This window comes from Rhinolophus hipposideros (genome assembly GCF_964194185.1).
Source record: "Rhinolophus hipposideros genome assembly, chromosome: 5".
NCBI classification, from domain to species: domain Eukaryota; kingdom Metazoa; phylum Chordata; class Mammalia; order Chiroptera; family Rhinolophidae; genus Rhinolophus; species Rhinolophus hipposideros.
In genome coordinates this window covers 92567993-92594479 of record NC_138051.1, presented here as the reverse complement: position 1 = coordinate 92594479, position 26487 = coordinate 92567993, and the positions used below count along the sequence as shown (strand labels likewise).

The window sequence follows — 26487 nt, the reverse complement described above, 5'->3', positions numbered from 1 at the left end:
GAGGCTCTACATGAAATGATAACTCAGGGGTCTGGAAGGTCTGGGGCAGGGGTGGGAAGCAAAGGGAAGGGGGGCAATTAGGGCTCAGGGAGCCGGGAGAGAATGCCGGTTTGAAAATGTGCTGGAAACAGTTCCCTTTCTCTCTCCCTGGCTGTTACCGATGGTTCAGGGCTGGCACCTTGGCCTCTGGTTCACTGGCTGGAGGTGGAGTCTACTGATCGGCCTGCCTGAGCCTTTCTGTGAAGTCCCACACCCCCTCCAGTCCCAAAGCTTCTCAGGGTAGGATCATCCTGCCTTAGCCCTCAGTTTCCTCCACCAATCATGGGTCCCTGGGGGGTAAGGGGAACGGGCAGTAGGAGCTCCTGTGTAGAGTGGGGGCACAGCAAGCCTTTGCCCAATGCATCTTTGGCTGGAGGCTGATGGGAAAGAAACAGGGGAGGACCTGACTGCCATGGTCAGGGGTCCAAGCAGGGGGCCACTTCCAAATGCTCCCAGTGCCCTGTTTCAGGGTTTGACAAGGGAATAGAGAAGTGCCTCCTTTTCCAGAAGGCTGCAGCTCTGCACCAAATGGCACAATCTGACAAGCGGAACACTAGCTGGATTTCATCCCCCACTCAACTCACCTACCAGGCACTTTTGGGCAGTGCACAAGCTGTGCAACTGTCCATGGCAGCCCTGCGTATGAATCATGGTCATCTTTGCTGCTTGTAGTTGGCCTAAGGGGCAATTGCCTCTTGATTGTGTCTTAAGAATTTTAGGATGAAAAATGCACAGCTTTTTACTGAGTTCTATATCACACTCCAAGTCTGATCAGACTGGAGACCCAACCATGCTCAGATGTCCCTCCCAGTAGATGGGGAACCCCTGAAAGCCAGAACAAACGCCCTCAGAGACAGCTCTGGTCCAACCTCCCCCATTGCACAGATGGGGAAAATGAAGGTACATCATCATCCTGTGAGAGAGGATTAGCCTGAGGGCTTTCCAGAGTTAGATTCTGATACTCACTAGAATCTAGATTCTCATTCTGATTGCTATTTTCTGCCCCCTTCTCCCAACTTCCCAGCATGGGCTCGAGCCTCTTGATTAATAATGGTGGTGTGGGGTGTAGGGAGGGTGTCCTAGTGCCTCACACTGGAAAGCACTCGTCATGTCCCTGCTTTACTTGTTAGCCAGCAGAGATGCCTTCCCACCAGCCACACATTTCCCCGTCTCTGGGCAGACCCCAGTCACCCTCGAAGAAGCCTTCCCAGGCAGAACTACCGGCCCCTCCCTCTGACCCTGGCACAGGGCACACCCCCCTTCCCAGCTGATTACACTACATCCCGATGTGTTCGATGTGTTTGCAGGCCTGACTCTGGCCCAGAATGGAGCTTCCGGGAGCAGGGGCCAGGCCTTCCCTCTTTTTACCATCCCAGATCCAGGACCTTGCCTGGGCCATCCCATATGCTTAATGGGGTTCACTGCTGAACCCCATGTTGGCAGTCACACCTACAGCAGCTGCTCCTGCACTGTTCAAGCTATAATAAACGATTCTTTTTCTTGGACGGCGCACTTCCATATTTAGCAATGTATAAATGAGGATTTAAGTCTGGGGAAAGGAATACAGACTGAACTGTCACAATGCAGATGGGGCTTTGCCTGGGAACTATTTATAGGTTCAGATGCCAAAACAGAAGGGGAGACATTAGACAGATGTGCGATTGCCAAGTGTCAGGGAAGACTAAAGAGAGCCTAAGCAGACAGAGAGGTGTTGGGGAGAGGGAACAGGGGAGGAATGGAGGAAGAGCTGCAGAGCAGAGGCCGCCACCCTCAACCCCATCCCTGTGGGGGGACTGAAAGACCCACAGGTAGCAAACTGCGAGTCTGGGAGAACAATCCGCCTGTCCTCTGCTCACACTGCAGGGGTGAGGAGGTGTCTTTGACTGTTCCCATCATGAAGAAACACTTTGTTCTTTTGGGGAGCAGAAACAGGAAAGGGAGGTGGCCCATGGCACCACCAGACAGTGAGAACAGCCCCGCGTGCCACAGAAGGACCCATCAGGAAATAAGCCAGAAAACAATCCAGCTTCAACTTCAGGATCTTACCAAGTTTGTCCCATCCCAGAGTTTGAGAACTTTTATCTGAGGTCTAGAAGAAAGTGATTGCCACTTATGAGCTGTGAGAACCAGAGAGGTTAACTGGCTTCCCAAAGGTCACAGAGCTGGGGAGTAATGAGGCCAGGGGGTGACCTTAAGCGAGCCTGGCTCTGCAGTCTGTGTTGTTGGTCCTCTAGACCCTGCTGCCCAGTAGAAATATCATGAGAGCCACCTGTGCAATTTAAAATTTTCTCAGAGTCACATTAGAAATAGTAAACAGAAACGGGTGGAATCAATCTTAATATATCCTATTTAACTGACTACACCCAAAATATTATCCTTTCAACAAACCATACATATAAAAAAAACTACTAGTGAGACACTTTCCATTCTTTTTTTTCATGCTAAGTGTTTAAAATCTGGTGTGTGTTTGACACTGAGCACATTTCCATTCAGACCTGCCACAGCTCAGGTGTTCAACAGCTGTCGGTGGCTTGTGACCGCCACACTGGCCGGCAGAGCCCTAAGCAGTGTTCTCAAGAACAAATTTGGCCCCCAGGGTACATCGGGCCGTGTGTGGAGACATTTTAGGTTGTTACATCTGGGGGTGGGGGTGGGGCATGGGAGGTGGTACTACTGCCATCTAGTGAGCAGAGGCCAGGGAGGCTACGGAATGTCCTCCGATGCACAGGACTGCTCCAACAACAAAGAATGATGCAGCTCACAATGTCACGAGTGCCAAATTTCAGAAATCCTGCAGGGCTCAGCTGGGAGATTCTTCTGCTGGCCATGGCTCTGACCAGGTCACTTGGCAGCATTCAGCTGGGGACTGTTTTGGTCCAGAGGGTCCAGAAGCCCTCAGCCATGCCTGGTGCCTTCGCAGAAAAAGCGGGAAGGCTAGCCACAGCTGGGCCCCCTTGGGCCTCTCCAGGTGGTCTCAGAGTCATTGGACTTCTTGCAGGCCTCCCAGAGTCCAAGCAGAAGCTGCCAATTCTCTGTAAAAGGTACCCATGGACTTGGCATAGTGTCACTTCTGCCTTATTCTATTGGCCAAAACAGTCCCAGGCTAGGCCAGATTCCAGGGGAGGGACCACAGTCTGCACCTCCTGATGGATGGGAAGAATGTCAAAGGAAGTACAGCCATCTTTAATCGGCCACATGACAGTGTTTATATTCTAGGGCTGATGTGCAGATTAGGGGAGTTTATTCATATAAAGTGCTGAATGAATGATTGTGATTAGTAACCTACTGCCTTAGACTCTCATTGTACCCAGCTAAGGCCTGGGCACCACAACTTCTCAATAAATATTTTGCATCCTGAATCAATAGAGGAAGAGGCATGTGGAGAACATTCTAGGTTGGGTGCATCGAGGGAGCTTCTGTGCCAACCCCTGAGCCACATTCTGCAACTTAGGGATCCACCTGGCACCCTGAGACAATGCTCTGCATCTGAGTTCTGAGGGAGCCCGGGAGAGACAGCAGAACACAAATCCAACACACAATTTACGTGTGCCGAGACCCACGGCCCCTCTCCATGGGTCTTCCCAAACCCATATGTTACAGATGAGGGAACTGAACTCAAAAAGTCTCAGGCACTTGCTCCAGTTCAACGAGGTATAGTTAAGTGTCAGCCTTCAAATCCAGGTCTGCTGTCTGTTGGCTCTTTCTATTACAGTGACGGCCACTGGCTTTTCTCAAAAAAAATTATGGAAAATGCTTAACTGCATCCTCACAAGGACTGGCAGAGCTTTGGTCCTTGAGACCCTGAAGCCAGTAAGAAGGAAGTTCTTAGGCTTCCACTAGAAGGTACCACAGGATCGCAAACCTTATCTCACAGTCACCTTACCCTCTCACATAACCCATCGGATTTCTCTGGGAATCTATGCTACACACCTGTCGCACCACTCCCAGATTCTAATTTATTTCTTGTTATTGTAAAAATGCAGGCCCCTCCCCCTTTTTTCTAAAGGTACAGCTTTTCATGTAAAAAATTCTAACAATTACATATAAATATATACGTCATATGTCCATACAGACCATGCTTTAGTTTGCCAAATGCTCATATATATATCACCTCCCAGTGGTTCTACAAGGTGGGCTTTTATTATTTTTAAAGATTTTATTGAGGAAAGGGAACAGGACTTTATTGGGGAACAGTGTGTTTTTCCCAGGACCCATCAGCTCCAAGTCAAGTTGTTGTCTTTTCAATCTTAGTTGTGGAGGGTACAGCTCAGCTCCAAGGCCAGTTGTCGTTGCTCAATCTTAGTTGCAGGGGGCGTAGCCCACCATCCCTTGTGGGAATGGAACCGGCAACCTTGTAGTTGAGAACCCGTGCTCCAACCAACTGAGTCACCTGTCCGCCCATACTATCCCCATTTTATAGATGAGGAAACAGCAGTGGTGTGCTGGTACATGTTTAACAACGGGATCCCCAATTTTATGGCATTCGTCAATTTCCATATGTAAATACTCCCACCATGCTGATGGGGGGAGACATGGGTACAATGAACTCTCCCACAGACTGAAACGAGCCGGCTCCAACATGCCACCAAAACCGCAGTTCAGAGACAAATCCACTGTCAGAGGGCCATGAATAGGCAGAACCATTGAGTCCTGGGACTCAGGGACCCCACTGACTCGAGGGAGCCCTCCTCACCATGACTGTCCTCGTTGAAGCCATCTAGTCCCTATCTGTCCAGCTCTGGTTGTTTGCAATGAACATAAAGCACTTGGGTACAATCTTAGCTTAGGCCTTAGATTCTGAGGCTAATTCCAAAGTTCTTCTGTGTACTCGACTGTCTGCCCTACCTCCCTCTCTGGCATCTCCCACCTCCCCACTGTGAGTCACCTCTGTGAGGACCACGGGAGACAAGCCAAGAAACCACCTGGCTCGGGGAAGATGCTTTGAAAGGGGAATTGACAACCTGAGTTCAACCCAGTTCCATCCTTGGGCACATTTTCCTCAGCTGCAAAATGGGGGTCCTAGCACCTGCTTCCTAGGGCTGTGGTGAGGAGAAGAGGAATAGCTCTCTATGAAAGCCCATCCTCCTGGTACACAATGAGTCCCCATTAACTGAGGGCTGAAGGAAAGATGAGATTTCATGGGTGGGGCCTAGTTATTGGGGAACTGGGGCTCCCCTGGCAGCGGCCCAGGGCAGCCTTGCACTGGGAACAATGACTACATTAAAGGAACATGCAGCCAAGGAAGTTTCGCTGGGGCAAGTTCTCTAAAAGTTTCCACTGTGAAAACCAAGGCCAAGACAGCAATAAGCACACCAGAGCACAGGTAACAGGACCAGAACTGCTGACAAAAATAGCACAGACTATTCATTGATTCTCGACAGGTGAGGGGAGATGAACACACAGAACCACAAAGACACCAGTCCATTTCTATTGAACTTTCCAGAATGTCTCATCTCTGACTTCTTCCTTAAGTAGTTTGAGCAGAAAGGAGAAGTTGGTGGGACAGGCATAACAACGTGACTTCCCAGGAGACCAGCTGGGCTGCCTGGACACAGAGCAACCTGTATTTTCCTTGGCTATGGTGCAGCTTTATAATCCAGGTGCTTGCTTGGGACATCTGGGGTCAGGTAAACGAAAGATAGAGCCTGTTCTCTGTGTGGGCCTTTATCCTCCCAAGGCATTTTTGTATCCATTTCTTGCTGGGTGAGATCAGGGGCCCCTTCTCCCAGGAGGCCCAGAGACATTGAGTGACTTGCTTAAGGTCACATAGCAAGTTAAGAGGGGGAGCCAGATCCGAACCCAATTCACTGGTACTCATCCTTGGCTTTGCACATGCTCAAACCGGCTCTAATGCTGCAGCTGACCTTTTCCAAGTGGGGAAGCCGCCTGGAAACTCCCAGAGCAAAATAAATCCGGGAGGTGCTCTAGAGGTAACAATCAGCTTCCCTTTTGGGGAAAAACCCCGCAAAGCTGATCCCCTAGAAACATCTCCTTACAAGCCCTGAATGTGGGGTAATCCTCCCAGAGCAGGCCGAGCCTCCACATGGACGCGTGGGAGCCGCAAAGCACCTGCAAAAGCACCTTGCCTTGTTTCTTTCACTTTACTCCACTTAGCTACCCAAGTGAGCCTTTTAAGATAGAATCTGGTCTTATCACAACGCAGGGCTCAATAGATGCTGGCTACATCCCTATCTGAATGTACGCATGCAGGCTCGCGGCAGTATGCGACTCTCGTGCATTTCTGCCAAGTTTTAGGTATGTTCACATGTGTTTTCTTGTCTGTTCCTCATAGCAATTTCCTCGGAGGCATCATTAACCCCATTTGTGGTGCATAAGAGTGAGGCCCAGGAGTCAAACAACTTGCTTTAATTTAGTTCACAGAGCCAGTTAAGCAGCAGAACCGAATATAGATCCAGGTTTTCTAACTGTAAGACGCAGGCCAAGGGGGAAGGCGGGCAGACAGGGAAGGGGGAGAGGCCATTACCTTTTTATAAGCAGCTACTGTATGTAGTTCCAGTTAATCACTATGATTATGAGCCCGTTTCACAGTTGAGAAAACCAAGGCCTAGTGAGGTAAAGGACTGAGCACCATCACCAAGACCTCTCAGCTGATGAACACAAAGGGGTGAGATTTGGACTGGGCTCCTTGGGTTCCAAAGCCCACCCTCTCAGTCCTTCCGGGCCAGGCTGTCTCTGCTCAAGAGTGAGGGGTTATTAACCAGCCAATCAGTGGCACAGTGTTTGCTGAACACTTGCTACCTGCCCTGCCCTCTGCTAAGCTACGGGGACCACAGATGTTACATCAGACACACACTCTACCCTTGGAAGCTTCCAGCCAGGTCAGAAAGGAGATGTGAAAATCTGAAGCAGACAACAAAGGACGAGACCTGAGGGGCTGAGGAGACACGGAGTCACAGGCACAGAAGAGGGATGAACATTGTGGGTGCAGAGGTGGGGAGAGAAAGGGAGCAGGGCAGTTAGGATGGGGGTGTAGGGATTATTATTCGTCCAGGGGGGTCCTCCACACTGCAACAACCTGGGGGAAATTGCCCCAACAGGCAAGAGCAGGCAAGAGACGCATCACGATACTTCACTGTCCACCCAGCAGCCTGTCGGGAAGTCAGAGGGCCAGGTGGGCGGTGGGCACAGGGAGGAATCAGGATGAGCCTTAAATAGACCAGGTTCCCCCTGCTCTGCTATTTCAGCACAGCCAGGAAGGACTAACTCCCACTCCTTTCTGACTGATGCCTGACATTCCACCACTGTAACCTGAGTACTGTAACTTCCCTTCCCATTGCAATAGACACCCTCGTGGTTCCACGCGGCGAGCAGCGCTGGATGGTGGTGCTAGTCTTTGACACGTGAGTGTAAGCCTGTTTGTTGGCTAGGCAATGTCCAAAGAGCAGGTTTTCATGGAGGGCCGCAGAGGAGGCAGAAACATCTCAAAAGGAAGGTGGGAGTCCCACATGCAAACGATGGGCTAAGATAATCCACACTCTCCTGTGATGGGATGCCCAGGAGGAGCTGCGGCCTGGTCCCTGACACCTCTGTAGTCACCTCCAAAAGAGGAGTAGCTGCATGAGGCCCCTGGTTCTCCGAAACTGCTGAGTTGGATTCTTTTCCCTTAGACATATTTTCTGAGGTTGCAAAGTCCTTGAAGGTGGCAGTCACTAAGCACAGGAGGAGGCCACCCACTCAGCCTGGTGCTGGCATGACACTCCCCACCTCCACAGACCCATTTCCCTTATCTTCCCCTTTCCTTACCTCCGTGGCCTGGATCTTTCTCCCATCTCTGTCAAAACCTCGTCCTGTGTCCTACTTCCTCAGGGCAAAACAAACTCCTGGTGGTTGCTATGTTCTGGATTCCCAGAGAAGCAATGCCGCAAAGCATCTGCAAGTGCCCCGTCTACTCACTGGGCCTTGCCCTCTAACAGGGCTTCCCACGCCCGTGGCCCCTCTTCTCTGCCTCACGGCTCCCCAGTCCTGGTTCCCTAGGCAGCCATCAAGTCTTTACCTTTGGCGGGTCTCTCAAACTCTCCCTCCTCTTCCCCTGTCCTGTTCTGGCACAGTTGACTGCCCATCCATCACCCACACAGCCAAGTCTCTTCTAAAGCACAGATTTCATCGGGCCACTTCTTGCTCACAATCTCTTCAAGCCTTCCCATGACCTACAAACTGAATCCCTAACACCTTGGGGTTGTTGTCAGGGCCCTTTGTGACCTGGCCAAATCCGTTCTCCCCAATCTCATCTTTGATTCTACTTCCAATCACCCCAACAAGGCGTCAGCCCACCTTTGCCTGATTTTCTTTCCTGCTTCTGAGCCTGAGGAAAGCTATGGTCTCAGCTAAACAGGCCTTGTCTCCATTTTCTCTTTCTCACAATGATTTCCCATCCTCCAAGGCCCAAGGAAGTCTGGGTTGATCTCCCAATCAAAAGTAATCAGTTTTCATGCCCCAAGGGCACACTTAGGAGTATATTCTAGCACTTACGACAGTCTGGCTTGCATTTTTGGCCAAATGTGTGTGTGTCTGTCTCCCCCACTCATCCAATGTCAGGCGCCATGTCTTACAGAGCCCATCATATGTGTCTTCTTTCAGAAGCCATTCAGCACCTATAGGCAGACCTTGGAGATATTACTGGTTCAGTTCCAGACCACCGCAATAAAGCAAAATTGCAATAATGCGAGTCACACGATTTTTTTGGTTTCCCAGTGTATGTAAAAGTTATGTGTGCACAACACTGTAGTCTACTGAGTGTGCAATAGTATTATGTCTAACAAAGCAATGCATATACTTTAATTTAAAAATTATTTAAAAAATACTTTATTACTAAAATATGCTGTCATCAGAACCTATTGGAAAAATGTCGCCAATAGACTTGCTCAATGCAGGGTTGCCACAAACCTTCAATTTGTAAAAAATGCATTATCTGTGAAGTGCAATAAAACACAATAAAATGAAGTATGCCTTGTTTTTAATTGGTTGCAAATACTTTAAAATGTTTAATAACACGGGGAAAACTCATAATAAAATATTTAAGAACAAAGTAAGGCTAAAAACTACATGGACTACTATGATTTAAAAATCCATTAAAAAACAGGAAGAAATTCACCAAAGTTTGATCATAATAAAGTTCTTAGGGTTAAATTATCCAATGTCTATCGATATTCGATGCATTTTTGTTTTCCTGGGCCAACCCAATGTTGGAGGCTGAAAAGAGAATTGCTGAAAACAGAAAGAAATACACTGTGGTTAAGTTTTTATCCAAAACCTCCAAGGGTAATACCCAAGTGAGATAAGAAATCAACTTCTAAGAGGGGTTCTCAGGAGAAAGGCATTGCAGGAAATGATGGTTTTGAGGTGTAAGCTGCATGTTACCCAAACCCCATAGCTAATCATAAAGGCTGGTATTTATTGAGCGCTGACTACACTCAGGTACTGTGATAGCTTTTCCATTTCATCCAGAAGACATTACGATGTTAGACAATGCGATGTTAGAGAGTGACTCCAATTCTGACATCAGTTTCCATGTGTTTTTTCCCCCCACCAGGAGCAATTCTCTGACACCAGCTGAGGGGGTTCTATAATTCAACTCAATTCTGACATTATCTATGGAGAGAGAGTGTCAGACCTTGCAGGTGAAGGGCTCAGTCCTGCAAGACTGCCCCCCTGACCTCTACCTCTTCAGAAGCCAATTGCAAGTCCAGGCTGTCACTTGTGCTTTGTGACCAAGCTGTTGCTGATTGGAAGTTCCAACAACCCCCTTCTTGGATACAATTAATTTGCTAGAGAGGCTCACAGAATGCAGAGAAACATCCCACTTACTAGATGACCAGTTTCTTATGAAATGAACAGCCAGATGGGACAAATGCACAGGGCAAGGGAAGTGGAAAGGGGCACAAAGCTTCCAAGCCTGATCTCTGCATCTGCACATGTTCACCAACCTGGAAGCGCTCCGAACCCTGTCCTTTTGGGGTTTTATGGAGGCATCATTACATAAACTTAAACCACTGGCCATAAGCGATCGACTAAACCTTTAGTCCCTTTCCCCTCCCAGAGGTCAGTGGGGTGAGACTGAAAGTTCCAACCCTCTAAGCACATGGTTGGTGCCCTGGACAACCAGTCCCCATCCTTAGGTGCCATTAATATAGTCAGGTGTGGTTCAAAGGGGCTTGTTATGAATATCAAGACACCTTTATCGCTCTTATCTCTTAAGAAATTCCAAGGGTTTGGGGAACTCTGTGCCAGGAACAGAACGAAAACCAAACACATATTTCTTATTACAAATCACAATATCACAGTTACGATGCTACCGAGTGCTTCCTAACTCATTCATCTACCAACAGTTGTGTGCAGATGAGGAAACTGAAGCACAGAGAAGTTAAGTAACTTGTCTGATGTCACAAGGCAGCAGAGACAGAATGAAGACCTAGAACTGTCTGTCTTGGCAACGCTCACGACCTCAGAAGAGGTTTACATTGACAAGAGTGCCAAGCTCACCATAATGCAACACTGCCCCCTGACACACCATCAAGAGCCTGCCTTCTCCATACCAATCCTGCCTTTAATAGTATACAGTGTAAATCTCACTCTAGGATAATAGATCAGTTGGTGAAGGGGTCACGTCTAAGCACTGATGCAAATCTCCCGGGTGGCCCTCAGAGACACGCTGGGTGACTCTGACCCACCCATACGTACAGATATCTACTCTAAGGAGGACTCACTGAGAACACCCCCCTCCTTGGTTTAAAGGGTCCCCCCAGTCCAGTGGTGATCACCATCAGCACCGACCAGCACAACGCTCACTGAATGTGCCCATGAGGTGGACTCCATTTCCCAGTCCAATGACTGGGCCGAAAAGCACAGGCCTGAGAGTGGGAGAAGTGCTCAGAGCAAGAAGACATCCCATCTGAGCTTGACAGACCAGCCAGGGATCAGCCCCGGTAGTAGGGACGAGACAGGGGGTGAAGCGGGGCTGCCCTGGAAACTAGAGACCAGCGGCTCAGACTGAGTGCCCAGCAGTCACTTCCTGTTGGGGCCAGACCACGCCATCCGCCACTGTCTCCTGGTTCCTGTTCTAGAGACAGGGCTAACCGATTTTCTTTTTTGCAGCAGACAGCAGAAACTACGCCATCACACAAACATGTCATTGTTTCCATCTTCAAGGGTGCAGATTAATGAAAAAGTAGCTAGTGTCCACTGGCCAAGTGGTTAATTTCAGCCACAAAGGGGCATGGCCGCCTCCCAGAAGGGTGCTTCTACCCATCCTGTGTCCTGCTCGTCCCCCGTGTCCCATACTTGAACGTCTCTTCTGCTGGTTCTCTGCCCCTATACGCACTCCCACATACCCGGCCTCTGAGGGTCCCTGATGAGGCTAAGTGGTGACCCTGACACTGCAAAGCCTTCTCATCACCTTAGTGCAGCACCGTGGAGGACTCAGGGTATGGTAGATGGCAACACTTGTTTAAAACAATTGCTACTTCTCCCTGCTGGTTATATGCTGGCCGGAGGATAATACTGCCCAGCCCACTGGTGTCTGGGCTGGGCCATCAGACCTGTTTTGGCCAATGAGATGTAAGGGAATACGACACCTGCCACCTCCGAGTAAACCCTTTGAGAGTCATCATGGAATTCTGCCAACTCTCTCCACCCCAGATTGGTGCTGCTCTTTCAGTCTGGATTGCAGGAGGAAGATGTTTTTATAAAGGGCCTCAGCTGACATGTAACATGAGTGAAAAATACTCTCACATTACTTTGTGTGCAATACTTTTGTGCACACATACTCTGTGTGTAAGCCACTATAGTTTAGGGATTTTTGTTATTGTGGCATAACTAGCCTGAGCTGACTGGTTCAGGGTTTTGCAAAGAAACTCTGAACAAAGAACTAGAGAACGACCCAAGCGCACAGATTCACAGAGGTGGTCCAAGTGAGTCTTTCTCATTGAACGCAAACACAGCAGGGCTGAAGATGAGGCCGACTGCCCAGTTCTGGGAGATTCCCTTGTTTCCTTCGTTGGCCTCAGCTCTGTGGGGGGAACCCCAACAAAAGGCCCAGTGCCAGGCCCTGGGCCTTTCCCTTGCCCACTTCCTCCTCAGGCCGCCCCCCTCATGCAGCCACCGCAGCCACAGGAAGACTCAGGAGGTTGGTGGCTCCCTCTTCCCAGTAGGGACTACAAGGCAGGCCCCGTGTGCTCGGCTGGGATTTACCCAGAGCCCTGGAACCAAGTGTGTGTGTTAATCCACTCCTCCTTTTGGCTTAATCCTGCAGGAGGTTAGTAACAACAAACACACGCTACTCTAACACTGTATTGTGCCCTGGGTACTGTCCTAAGCACCTTATGATTATTATTTTTTAATTTACACGTCTAATTGGCTTTATTGAGCGATTCATGAATTGGGCAGCAGCCCATCTAACTAGCAGAGAGGTACTCCCTGTCCTGAGTGCTTGAGACACACTAACTCCTTCCAGTACCCTATGAGGGAGGCGTCACTGTCACGCCCACTGTAGGGGCCTGGTGTCCAAGGCCACATGGTAGTAAATGGCAGCGCCGGGGTTCCAGCACAGGCTTTGTGCTTTCTGTAGTCTGTGCTCCATCACGATACTCAGGAGGGAGGAACTGGACAGGAAGACAGAGCGAAACGTAGGGACAGTGAACCAACGTGGCCACGTTCCCTGCTGCTTTCTTGGTATTGTTTGGGTTCGCCCTGGGGGCAGACTTCAGGGATGTGAGGTGTGGGGAAGCAGTGGAGTAATGTAAAGACAGAGCGAAATAAAACACCTACAAACTTAGAGACGGCATCTGTGCAGTTACACTGAATGGACACGAACCATGATTAGAAGAGTTATGTTACGTGAAGGATTTGGGGTTTGGGTTTGGATGTGTTTTTTTTCCCAGCAAAGCTGAGCACTGAATTTTTAAAAGTTTAAAAACGGAAAATGAGATTCTATCCCATGGCCCTGGGAGGAAGACACAAACAGGGGAAGGGAAGTAAACTGCCTCCATCCCCAAGTGCCCTGCTTTGTCCTTTGGGCTCCTCATCAGAAATGAGACATGGAACCAGACATGGTGGCCTGGTTCCATTGGTAGGCCTTGTGCGTGCTTTCTGACCAAGTTCCAAAAGGCCGGGAAGGTGGGGGTATAATTGGGTTGGAAAGACCTAGAAGTGATTGTCCTGGAGACTGGGGCAGGGAGGAGGCAAAGAAGCATAGGGATAAAGGAGAAAAGCAGAACTTGCAGATACTCTGTCGGTCCAGCCTGATTCTCTTTTCCTCCAAGAAACCTCTCTGATCAGCCAGCCCTTGAACAATGCTCCCTCCTTGCAATTCCAAGAGCACGTGTTGACATGTAACATGCTCAGCGCGTCACTACTCCCCACTTTCAGCTATTTTTCTGAGGTTGGTGTTCAAATTCAAGAGCACAGTTGGTTCTTGGGTTTCTAAAGAGCTGTAGGCAACTGGTGTCTGGGCAGGCAAGTCCCTGAAGCCTGGTTATTCCCAGTAAGAGGCATGTCCACAATCAAACAGGCTGATGGCTGTCTCCTCCCAGGACCCTAAGAACACACTCAGGGTTTTTACGGCCCTAGAGGCACCTGCTAAGACTGTCTAAGAAAGGGCCCCAGTTCCTGGGGAGCAGTAGGGGCCTCAGACAACTTCCCCACTTCTTCAGTCAGTAGAGGGAGTTCAACTTTTGGTCTGGGAAAACTATAACACTCCTTTCCCTTTGAGATCCCTACACTTTCTTCCCTGCTGGGTGCTGTAGGACAGGGGTTGTTAAGGTTTGCTACATAAATGAACAATCCCCCACACTCTATCCTAGCAGTTTACCAAGATCCAAGCCCTCTGCTTCTGCCTAGACATGTCTGTGCCATGTTTCCCAGTCTCTCTTGCAGTTGGGCATGGTCATATGACCGAGTGCTAGCCAGTGGAATACAAGCACCCACTTGGGACAAGCACCCACTTCCAGGCCTTGGTAAGACCCACCCACAATCTTCCTCTGTGCTCTTTCCCCTTCTAGCCTGCTGGTGTGGAAGTCAACCACAGGACACAGGAAGGCACCAGCTGAAGGTGGCAGGGCCTCCATCAGCCACAGTTCGTGAACGAGCCGTCCCCACTGACCAGAAATCTTGCACATGAGCGGGAAACTAGCCTTTTCTGGGTTTAAGCCATTACACTTTTCGTGGTTATTGCAGCAGCTGGCTAATCTTCCCATTTCCACGTTCTCCACAGCCTGACTCTCCATCTGACAGGCACCCTATATTGTTTACCTGTTTACTGTCTTCTCCCTCCACCAGAATGTAAGCTCTGATAGTCAGGGACTCTGTTTTGTTCCCTGCTGGGTCCCCAATGGTAGAATTGGGGTAGAAGAGTGTCTGACACAGAGTAGACACTTAATAACTAACGGTTGAATACACAAATTAGTGACTTATGTTTTACCCACTGTCTGAGAGTTCGGATCTCTATAGAAAGGCCCCCAGGCGACAAGAGCAGGGACCTACCTCTGCTTTCACTTTCTCCTCCACCTCTTGAGCTAGAAAATCAGCCTTTCATTGAACTAATACACTCATCATTTGGGACCCAGCCTGTGTTCCCTCCTATTGGACACCCTCCTGGAATCCTTCTCACAATGGTCTACGAGGAATAAAGTGAAGAAATAAAATACGGTCACTATAGTCAAGCTGCTACAGTACTAAAACCAAGTTGGCTAAGGCATGAGGAAACGATTCTATTCTTGTTCTAACTAGCCTGGGAATGTAAACGTCTGAACTTTCTAGTCCCACGTCAATGCCTGGACAGACATCTGCACATACGTCAGACCTCCAGAGAGCCCTGCTTTCCCCCTGAAGGACGCATGTATCCAGACCACCTGACAGCCATTCTCCTGACTGCTGGACATCTGACTAATAACTGCCCTGGACCAATCCTAGGGCTAAGACTGCAGGACTGATAATTCTCAAGGACGGGCTTTTTTCTTTCTGTAAGAACTCTTAGCTTTTCTTTTTTCTTCAGAACACTCTGGGTGATGCCTCATTGTGTTTGCAGTTTGAAAGCCCTAAGACCCTTGAAGAAATCTTTATCATTAATTTCTAGCGAAGCCTCCAGGCTCTGAGTTCATTCGACATGTGCCTCCTCTGTGTCCCTGGGCCCAGGGTGCCTTTGGAGTCACACCTATCACACTGTACAAGTGTGGATGTCTGTTTCTTCCCCTCCCCCATCAGGTCCCCCACCCTCCAATTAGACTGGAGGCCCTTGAGGCTAGACTTTGTTTTATTCATTTTTGCATTTTCCCAGTGTCAGGCACACGGGTTTCTTAAGAAACAAGTGCTCCAAACTATTGAACAAATATTTACGTAATATTTAATTATGTAAATATAAACTACATAAGCATATAACATACAATTATATAAATATATTTATATTACATACTTATAATAATTCCATAATACTTAATAACTATTTTATCTTCTTTAACTGTTATCACTGTGGCTAACCAAGAGTAAAAAGCTTCTCACGTGCCCTGCATTCATTTATAAAGGGACCTAACCTTATACGTGGAATGTTCTTCAGATTCTTTGACCTGGCTTTCTGGACCTTACTACCTGACATGGCTCCTGAAAGGACGGGGAAGCCCAAACTTTTCACTGTGTACCAGTACAGACCCACCCTTGACTGGAAGCCCCAAAACATTTTTCCCCTGAAGTGTGTGCCTGTTCTGGCAGCCCCGTACACACACAGGATTCCGGTCTTTCAGAGCACTTGCCTGTGTGACCCTACAAAGCTCTGTGAAGTGCTACTATGAAATGCTGGCAGGAAGTGACTACTATCTCCACTTGACAGATGAGAAAATCGGCTCCGAGGTGGCTTGTCCAAGATCGTGGTTTGAGTGTGTACTGAGTTGTCACTAGGATCCAGGGGCCCAGACCTTTCCTCCCCATCTCTTACCTGTCTCCAGCCTGAGCTAACAGGAGGAAACTTCACAGCAGCCACGAGGAAGCAGAGCCAACGAGCCATAACACGGGTGAGCGGAAACTCACAGTGATTGTGTCATAAACCGAGTTCAAGACAAACCTGGACAAATAGCTTCAGTGCACTGAAAGCTTCCCCCTTTCTTCTAATTTTAAATCCCTCTGGCCTGATGCAAGCATCTGTGGTTAGGGGGTGTTGCTGCTGCAGTGTGGTCCGAGGCCAGAACGGAAAGATGAGTACTTACTCGACTTTTCTTCTTTGATGGTATATTCGAGCACCTCAGACGAGCTCTCTTTCGGGGAAGGGAAGTGGACACAGAGGACCAGTTGCTTCAAGCTGCTGTCCTGGCGGACCAGGAACGTCTGTGACAGAAGAAGAGGGGGAATGAATCAAAGATTAGGGAGGCAGTTAGAAACACAACAGTTAGATGGAAGTCATCTGGAATGTTCCAGAAACAAGGAAGCAGGGTGGGCAGTCAAGTATCCCTCAGGAGAACTGGGGATTCTGCCCCAACAGCCATATGTCACCTGGCCTATGTCCCCTGGCTCCTGAGTCTCAATTTCTCATTTGCCCACGGAGGGGGTTCAACTAAATCAATGTTTCCCAAAGAATTCTGTGTTGTAGACAGAGTTTGGCAAGGGGCATTTACAGTGCAGATTCCCGTGTCCCACCTCCGAGATGCTGGTTCGGTTGGTGGGGACGGGGGGAGGGGGCAGTCTGGCATCAGCTGAACCTGATGCAGGTGGTGTTCCAGGGCCCACACTTAGAAAAGCTCCGTCATTCAGGAGTGAGGTTGAATTTCAACTCACACTCCACGTACGCTCTGGGGAGGCTGATGGAAACAGTCACAGGTATTAGTTGATTCATACTTTTTCCCCCAGGGAAATAAAAATAGCTACTAATTAATATAGCTCTTTCTCTGTGACAGGAACTGTTATGAGTACTATGCAGATATATTCACTTGCTCCATCCTCCCAATAATCCTCTGACATGAGTTTTGTTGTTATCCCCACGTTACAGATGAAGAAACTGAGATACTCTCTGACCCCCCTCCTCAGGTTGCTGTGTGTGATGATGCCTGAGTAAATATCAGTATGGGCTTGGCCCACAGGACAGCTGGGAAGGGCAGAGCTGGCATTTGGTCCCAGATGCTGGTGTCCATGCCATAGAGCTCCAGCCCACTCAGCCTCTTCCACAAGTCCCACCCGGCGAGGGCCCTGTCCTTTCTTCTTCTGTGGATTGACTTGAGTCTGATAGGACGACGCCCCTGGGCCTCGAAGACACATCTCTGCTCTAGTAACCAAGCATTACCCCAAGTCTAAACCAGAGTCGGCGTATTTACAGACCCTTCACTTCTTCTCTGGCTCTGTCAGTGTTCTGCTCAGTGAAGGGGGCTGTGACTCCAGTTTTCACACCCACAGTGGCCCCCAGGGACAGTGCCCTTCCACCACCACCATGGGGAGGAGCTGCCTGCTTTCTTTTATGAACTGGTTTTAAAATGTTCTTTTTATACTCTCCCCTGGCCTTACCCAAGCTCATCCCTCCTTCCAGGTGATAGATACCTTCTGGAATCTCCCCAGCATCAGGGGACACAGCTTCCCCTGGGGAAGGGGGAGGGGGTGTCCCTCAGCCAGGGAAGGGTCACTCCTCCCCTCCATCCACGTCCCCGCCCTGGAGTCTAAGCTTCTCCCATGAGGCCCCAAGCACCTGGGCTAGAGTTTGGGGACATTCTGAGCACATGGCCCCAAAGGTGAGGGGCTGTAAAGGAGCACTGAGATGGCACTTCCTCCCTTTCCCCACTGAGGCACACTGCCCTACCATCCCTCTGGGGAGGCTCCACATTCTCTGCCATTGTTACTGATTACTATTATTTTCTCATATTGCTTTGTTATTATGCTCATTAATACAATATTGTTATTCTAATTGCTAATGAAACATAATGACATCATTATGACACTAACAGCTAACACGTATCGCCTCCCTGGTCTGCCCCCAGCCCTAATACCAGTTCCTTAGATTCTATGATCATACTTAATTATCTTAGTAAAGCTATGAGGGTGCCACTATTATTATCCCCATTTTGCAGAGGAGGAAACTGAGGTAGAGGAGGTAAGTCATGCCCAAGGTGGTGTTGGAGAACTGTATTCAGAAGGAAAGTGAGTGTGCGTGACTGGGTACATGTGGGTGAGTGTGTGTGAGTGCACTCTGGGCTGCTCCCAGGGCCTCCCTACTGGAGCTCCGGGGAGCAGGGCACAGGGAGGGAAGCCTGAGCCAGGGTGGTGCCCCTAGGAAGACGGAACACAAATGTGGACCTTTGACCCTGACCCAGAGTAGAGCTGAGGCTGGTGCCCTTCTGAACTGAAAACAAACTGGAGGTTTCTGTTCTTGTAGGGAAAGTGCTCCCATTACACAGCTGTATTGTCAGGGGACATGTGCCCAGGTCACTTATTCAGAAGCACAGGGACATGGCAGAACTGCCTCACTCCATCTTTGAGTGTCAGGAATGGCACAGGAAGGAAAGCAGTGTTTTTCAAAGTGTGGGTCATGACCTATTAGTGCAAATGCCACCAATCTTTCTTTTTTCAAAATAAAATACAGGCATAGAAAACAGAAGATAACAAGAATGTCTATAAGAAGGATGGGCTTTTTGTGTGTGTGTGAGAGAGAGAGAGAGAGAGAGAGAGAGAGAGAGACACACCAACGGAGGGCCTGGGCCACAGTACCACATGTATTTATTACTCGAATGACGGTTGCATTCTTCCTTGACTATTTAGATGCTCACTCATCCCCTGGTCTCTCCCTAGGGTGATTGCAATGACAAATCATGCAGACACCTGGGACCTCCCTTGATGCCACCCTGCCATCTGAAATTGGCTCTTTCATACCCAGTGCATAACTTTCTGGATTTCTTCACTCTGCTGAGACGTGGACCCTGTTCTCCACGCTCAAGTTCCACTGATAGAAAGAAGACCAGAGCGCTCAGACAGGAACTCCCAGCTGGGGGACAGTCACAATCTGTATTTCTCCTCGGGCTCTCAGAGGACCCCGAGCGGCCGGTTATGAGCTCTGTGGCCCTGGGTAATTCCATAGCTTTCCTGGGACTCAGTGTTGTGATCTGTAAATGGGATTAATAACACCAAAGAGCACCCAGCAGAAACAAGAAACAAAACCAAAGGCCTTGGGAGAGGTCACTAAAGGTGTTGGGAGAGGTCACTGAGATATGGCCCAGGGAAGTACCCACTGGGACAAATGAGTCTCCATGGAAGCTAAGGATTCGGTCTCCATTTGCCCCCAGCCCTGTCACCCCCCTTCCACCCACCCCCCCGCAGTTGGTTTTTGTTGCGCGGTCTCAGGTCTCAGACTCCATCTAAACTTGGGGATCAGTCTACCACATGCATTAACTGAAAAAGAATCAGGGGGGCTTTCCTGACAGAGTGGTTTGGCTGATGGTAAGGAGCCATAGGTTAAAAGAGCGGCTAATGTCTCGCTGTGGCCCAGGCACGGGGTATCACCCTCGGTACTGTTATTGTTCCCTCTGATGGGGGACTCAGGGCACAGAGTGGTCAAACAAACCCAAGGCCACGCGGACAGGAAGGGCGGAAGAGGGAGGCAGACCCAGATGTCAGCACAAGCACCTCTCTCGCCATCATGTCTGTGTTACCTACTCATTGAGGGGAAGGGTGCGGATGGGGGGTGGAGAGTCCCCCAGGCTGGACTCTGACAAGTCCCCAGTTCTGATCACCCAACACCTCTCCCCCCACAAAGGCTCACATAGCACTTTCCCAGTCACAGCCACGTCCTGGGGATCTTATGTGAAAAGCCAAGATAAGGCTCTGGGGGTAGGCAGTGAGGTGATGGACGAGGTTATGAGTTAGTGGGGGCGGCTGGGGAGGGAGCCTGGAGGAGTCCCCTGACCCTGCCCAGCTGCCAGCGGGGGAGGGGGCACTGACAGGTGCCTGCTCTGGGCAGAACCCCAGCCTGCCTTGGCCACTGTCCTTCAGAATAAGACAGTTTGTTCTGTGTTCCCCTTCAGTGAGGTTTAGCTGCGCAGCTAGTCACAGGGTCCCTTCTAGGGAGTGTCCACAGGCAGCACCTCAAAAACTGTCCCGATGAAGCAAACGGCAGGAACGAAGGCATGTAGTGACCCCTGCAACGCATTCTAGGTTATGGTGAATCTCCGTGCTTAAAGGCGGCCAGTGCAGCCAGGGTCAGTGCCAGGAGGAACAGCACCTGTGCGAGCTGTCTGCAGGTCCCTCTCCCCCCACCCCCACTGGGGGTCCCCTGGTTACCCTCTAAGGTTATACGGTTGTTGCAGGCGAGTGCACAGGGTGCTGAAGCAATGAGTGAGCCACCCGGAACTCTTTTTCCCACACCCTTGGGGGTGCCACGTGTAAATTCACCAAGCCTCCCTAGTTACTCTTTCTATCCCCTGCAGTTAACTTTTTAGAGATGCAGTAGGACTCAAATCCCAGGTCTGCTACTTACTAGCTGTGGGTCCGTGGGCAAGTTACTTTCACTTCTTTGGCTCTCAGTTTCCTCATCTAAGCATGAGAATAATCAAATCCATCTTTCAGGGCTGCTGTGAGAATTGCTAATCGTGCATATAAAATGCCAGGCACAGGTGTGTACTTAAATAAAACAATGACGATGATATTTATTATTATAGACTGCTAGCATTTATTGAGCACTAAACCGCATGCTAAGATTTTTATATGCATAATCTCATTTGAGAAACAAATGATAATTATTAATAAGATTACTATTAGGTATCTTTAGCCAAACAAAGAGATAGGAAAAAGGACTCAAAGACAACTCACTCTGTGGTAGATTAAAAATGGCCACAAATTCTTTGCAGCTTCTCCCACCCAGAGGTAGTGTCTATTTCCCCACACCTGAAAGGGTGGCCTTGGGACTTGCTTTGACCAAAAGAATGCAGCAAAAGCGATACTGTGGAGTGCTGAGCCTGTAGGTCCTAAGAGGACGTCAATGTACGTGCTCACCCTTTTGGACCATAACTGTCATGTGAAGACGCCCGGGCAAGCCTGCTGGAGCCGAGTGGCCTGGCCAATAGCCAGCACCAACCGCCAGACATGTGAGTGAGGCCATCTCAGGCCAGCCAGCGCCAGTCACACTGCCAGATGACTGCAGTTACATGACTGACCCTAGGAGACCAGCAGGGGAACTGCTCAGCAGAATGCAGCCCAAATTGCTGACCCACAGAATCGTGAGCTAATCAAACGGGGACTGTTTTAAGCCCCTGAATTTTAGAGTGGTGTGCTGTGCAATTGTAGGTAATGATATAGTCATGGGGTATATAGACGTGAGGCCTCATCCTTTGGGTCCCCCCTCTTCTCTTCCTTCTATGAGGCACTGCTGAGGGACCCCAGAGCTTGCGGGGTGGGGGAATGAAAGCCAGTGATGTGTCCAGCTCCTCACTCCAGCCAAAGAAAGACCCAGAGATGCAAAAAGACCTCCTGAGGTCACATCACTTGTTAGTGGCTGAGCCAGGACAGGAATGCAAGGCCAGTGGCCTTCAGGCCAGGGCTGTGACCACTACAGTACCTGGCCTCCAACCCAAGCAACCTGCCTAGTGTCAACTACGCACGTTCTTTATGCCAGGTACCAGACAGAGGTTTCAGATACCTGGCGGTAACTTCCTCCCTGGGGTTGGGCTATTTTACCCACTGCACAGATGAGAAAACTGTGGGGCGGGGACTGGCAAAAAGACAGGGAAAGGGGAAGGTCCAGAGAGCCGGGCGTTGGGGCTTTTCCATGTAGGACTTTAGCAGGAGGGCTCTGGAGCCTGCCTCTGAGTTCAGTTCTTAGCTGTGGGGTCTCTTTGGGGCCACTTCTTCCTCTGCAAAATGGGATCCTAACAGCCCCTGCCTGTGACAGTCAGTACGAGCTAGCTCCCCAGGACCCGTCCTTCCCTTTCCTTGCTAACTGACCCCAATTCTGACCTGGGTGCATTGTATCCTGTCTCAGGAGATGAACCATATTTGATCAAAGCCAAACACAGCTATTCTGTTTCCATTTGTCATTCACCCCCTTTCCCAGCCTCTCTCACAGTTAGGGGTGGCCCATAAGGCACCTAGAAGAACATGTGTTCCCTGACAAAAAGGCTGAGCCTAGGAGAAGACAGCCTTCTGCCTGTGACCTCCTGCCTTGGAATGGGTGAGATGGCTGGAGCTGCAGCTGCCACTTGGTTACAATGAGGTGACAAACCTGAGGACCAGAAGCCAACACCTTAAAGATAGGGGAAAGAACCGGGGTCCTCAACATCAATGAGCTAATAAACTAGCTTTGGACCCCAACCTCCACATTTCTCGTCAGATAAACAGTAATAGCCTTAGAAGAGGTGGGTTTGGGTTTGTTGTTTGGGTTTGTTGTTACCTGAAGCAAAAAGCATTCCCAGCTGACCCAGTTCCTCAAAGGATTACTTTAAAAACTGCACTGGTGACTTTGGTAGAGTCCCTGCTATATAATGAGCACTCAATATCTAGTGCCTCCCTTCCCTACCTCAAGTGCCCTCCTATCTGCTTCAGCATCCCCTCCTATAAGGAGGCAGCACTCCTACCTTCAACGGTTCGTGGGTGACTTCCTGAGTCAGAAAGGCAACACGGTGGGGCGGTGGGAGCCCTGGACAGGAAAAGACACCCTCATTCGCAGCTCCAGACTTCAGGCCTCAGCCCTGAATGAAACATTAGCTCAAGCTGAGCAGTGGGGGGACATGAGGTAACAAGTGCAGGCACTGGGGCCTTCTTTGTCCGTCGCTAGGACACTCACCTGTGGCCAATTCGGGATTATGACGAATGGAGTGGTTCACTTCATGCCCACAGTGGGACCCTCCACCTGCCACTGCTCCTGAAAGCCTTCCCCGACTAGCCAGGCCACCGACACACCTTGCTTTGCCCCCATGTCCTCACTCAACCTCTTTCCTCTCTGGGAACAAGCATCATCTGGTGCTTCGTTAAGCTGATGTCTGAGTCAGTCTACTCCTTCTGTTCCCTCTTTTTCTCTCCCCCTTTTGGCAGCTCTCCCAATGCACTGGATTAGGAACTCTCACAAAGTGGAAGAATCCTCTTTCCCCAATTTGGACAACCTGATGGAGGCATGCCCATACGGAGAGTCCAATCTCCACCCCCCAAAAGCAACAGTCATGGCGGGCAGAGGGTTTGCTATGAGGGGGACAGATGGTGTCCCTCCTAGTTCTGACCTTGGTTTGCTGTGTCCCTTGGCGATTCACTTCTCTCTGAGCTGACTTTTCCAGTCCAGTGGGGGAGGGGTGTGAAAGTCCCAGGACTCCTTCCTTCTAGAAGATACTCTCCCAGCATCAGTGCCCTGGGGTCTTTCCCAGATCCAAGAGGCTTGCACAAAGGTTAGTTTCATGGATAAATTATTGCAACTCACGAGGCTGGAACAGCTGGTCACGGGTGCCCTCCCTGTCTACCTTCAGCCAGAGTAGGTTTTGGAAAGACCAACTGATTTCAGTAATAGCCGGGACAGAATATGCTTAGGGAGAGAAGCATGCAGCTACAGCACTCCAAATAAATATATGAAAACCCAAAACTAAATACACTATAAATGTGTAGTTGTTTTTTTGTTTGTTTTAACTGGATAGTTTTGTTTTCACTATCCGTTTTTGGCCTGGACAATCTAGAGCTGTCTGCTTTTCCACTTTTGTTATTTTAGGATATTTTTCCAGTTGCTTGGGGAAAATTTCCAATCATGCTCATTAGGGCAGTAACAGAAGTGGCTGGTTCTCCCCAGAGGCCACAAGTGCAGGGGCTGCTATGACTGCGGAGCTCGGTGGTCCAGGGGCTGGAGTTCACTCTGGACACACGTGGCCCACCTTCCCATCACCTATGACGAAGTTGTACCATGGCATGGAGGAGTTTCTCTATCCTGGCTGCACATCAGAAACACCCAGGGAGCTTTTAAAACCTACTGATGCCTCAGCCCCACTCCAAACCAAGCAAATCAGCGTTTCTGGGGACGAGGCCAAGCCATCGTGTTTGTGCAAAGCCCTCAAAGGCAGGCAGTTGGTGGGCTCAACTCACACTCTGCCACGAGTAGCTGTATCACTCAGGGCAGGCTCCACACCAGCAGAGTTGCTGAGTTCCCTCACCTGCAAAGAGAGAGCCTGCCCCAATCTGCGGGGCTGTTAGAAGGAGGAGAGGTGATATTCGGCACACAGGCGACCTGCAAGAACTGCTGACTGCACTGGCCACAGCACCCCAAAGGGGCAAGGGAGGGGCGTCATGGATGCTTTCGCCAAACTGATATGGAATGGAACTGGTATTCCTTGGGTTTACACCTGCGGAAGGTGCCTGGAACCACCTGCAGGGCTTGTCCACATCAAAACTCAGGATCCCGCAACTCTTGAGCTAACCGCTCCCCACCCCACCCCCACTACAAAAAGCAATCTTAGAAGAAGTTTCCTTTATTAAAAACCACCTTTTGGTCTAGAAGCAGTGACATTCCAGTAGCAATGAACACAGAGTACCCAGATCATGGTTTATAACCTAAAGCATAAAAGAAATACCCACGAGTCCATATTGATATAAGTTCCATATTGATATAAGTAAGTGACTGAGTAAATAAATAAATGAGGGAGAAGAGACAGACTTCTTGTGCAGAAGAATTCCACCTAATTTAGGTAGATACTCAATCGAAGAGGTAGAATATGACAGTCCACCCTCTGAGTGTGGGCTATGCTCAGTGACTTTCTGCCGAAGGGGACAGTATGGAAAGGGGGAAAGAGTAACTTCCCAGTGGAGAAACTGACAAAGATGACCTTAGCCAGGTGATCGAGGTCAATGTCAACAGGAATGAGTCCTGTTGACAGTATGTACCTTTGACACTATGTGATGAGGATGGCACTTTACCTCTGTGGTCGCCCTCCCTGAAACCTATAACCCCAGTCTAACCATCTGAACAATCCCAATTGAGGGACATTCTACAAAATACCTGACCACTACTCCTCAAAACTGCCAAGATCATCAAAAACAAGGTCTGAGAAACCGTCACAGCCACCTGACATGATGGGAAGGAGACATGATGATTAAATGTGGCATGGTGCCCTGGAACAGAAAAAGGACATTTAGGTAAGAGCTAAGGAAACATAAATAAAGTATGGGCTTTAGGAGACACTAATGTATCAATATTGGTTCATTAATTGTGACACATGTGCCCTACTAATGTTAGATGTTAACCACAGGAGGAATTGGGTGAGGAACGTGCAAGGGACGGACTGTATTATCTTTGCAAGTTTTTTGTAAATCTAAAACTTCTAAAGTAAACAAAGAACCACTGTTTGGGTATCGAATGAAGAAAGATGGCTTTTTGATTGCCTCGTTTCTAGATACACACAAAGCAAAAATGGGCCAATATGTTCTCAACACCTTATCAGACAAGCAGGCTGCAGGGAGGGGTTGAGCGGGTGGGACATGGTCAAGGTCATATTGATATTTAGGACAAAGGGGCTGCATCCCTGACCACTAGCCCTGGACACGATGAAGCATTGTCTCCCACTGGTGTCAGGAGGGGTGGGTTCAAGTGATCTTGGAAGACTTATGAGCTCTCACAGCATGGGGGCCGCCCATAGTGTCTATATCATTAAAAAACAAACAAACAGTGAAACCATTGCACTGGCAGAATTTCAGACAGTTCTGAGGGTGTGACATGCAGCAAAGGCCCCTCCGCCCCCAGCATCCCTGAAGATCACACCAGGCAGACTACTCTTACATGCTGTGTGACTTCAGGCAAGTAGATTAACTTCTCTGTGCCTGCATTTCCTTATCTGGAGATAGGGACACTAATAACACCTACCAGAGAGCAACCACTGTGAGAATCAACACAATCATGCGAAGAGCAACTTTGGGTAAAAGTTGGTCAATCTTTTAATCAGAGCATGAGCTTAGGGCTTTGTTTCAGCTTGAAAATACAAATGCTCATGGGGAGAAGTGGGGTGTAAGGGCAAGGAACATAACAAGAGGCGGACCTGCTCCAATTCTGCTGTCCTCGGGGTTGACCCAGACCCTGAGGCCTGTGGAGAATAAGCATTTTCCTCGTAGAACCACTATTGTTATTTTGAGTTGGGCTTATCTTAAACTTTTCGAAGAGAGGACTGAACCCTTTGACAGAGCATGCACGCTTATCCTGGGCCCAACTTGCCGCAGAGACGCCCTTCCCTTCTGCCTGGACGGGTCCTCATTATCTGGTCCACTGCCCATCTACACATGCACTCAGGACACACCCTTCCTGCTGAAGAACAGAGGTCCAGAAAGTGGTCATCCTGCAGCATCGAAACCTTGCACTTGGGCCTGCTTTTGAGCTGCATCCTCCCAGGAAGGCTGGGAAAGTGATGGGTGTCCTTGGAACCTAATAGGGAGTGGGTGGTGGGCCAGGGGCCCAGGCCTGGGAATGCTAAATGGAATACCTGCTGGTGAGAGTGCCTATTTGATTTTCTGTTTTATTCATCA

The 26487-nt window shown here is 49.4% G+C and overlaps 1 protein-coding gene across 1 annotated transcript in view; it reads right to left on the bottom strand.

The window, feature by feature from the left end:
- RIN3 (Ras and Rab interactor 3) overlaps window positions 1–26487 on the bottom strand; it is a 115701-nt gene that overhangs the window by 56100 nt on the left and 33114 nt on the right. Inside the window, exon 3 of the mRNA XM_081047998.1 lies at window positions 16248–16365. Within this exon, the coding sequence (XP_080904124.1) occupies window positions 16248–16365 (118 nt within the window). The remainder of the gene's footprint in view (window positions 1–16247; window positions 16366–26487) is intronic.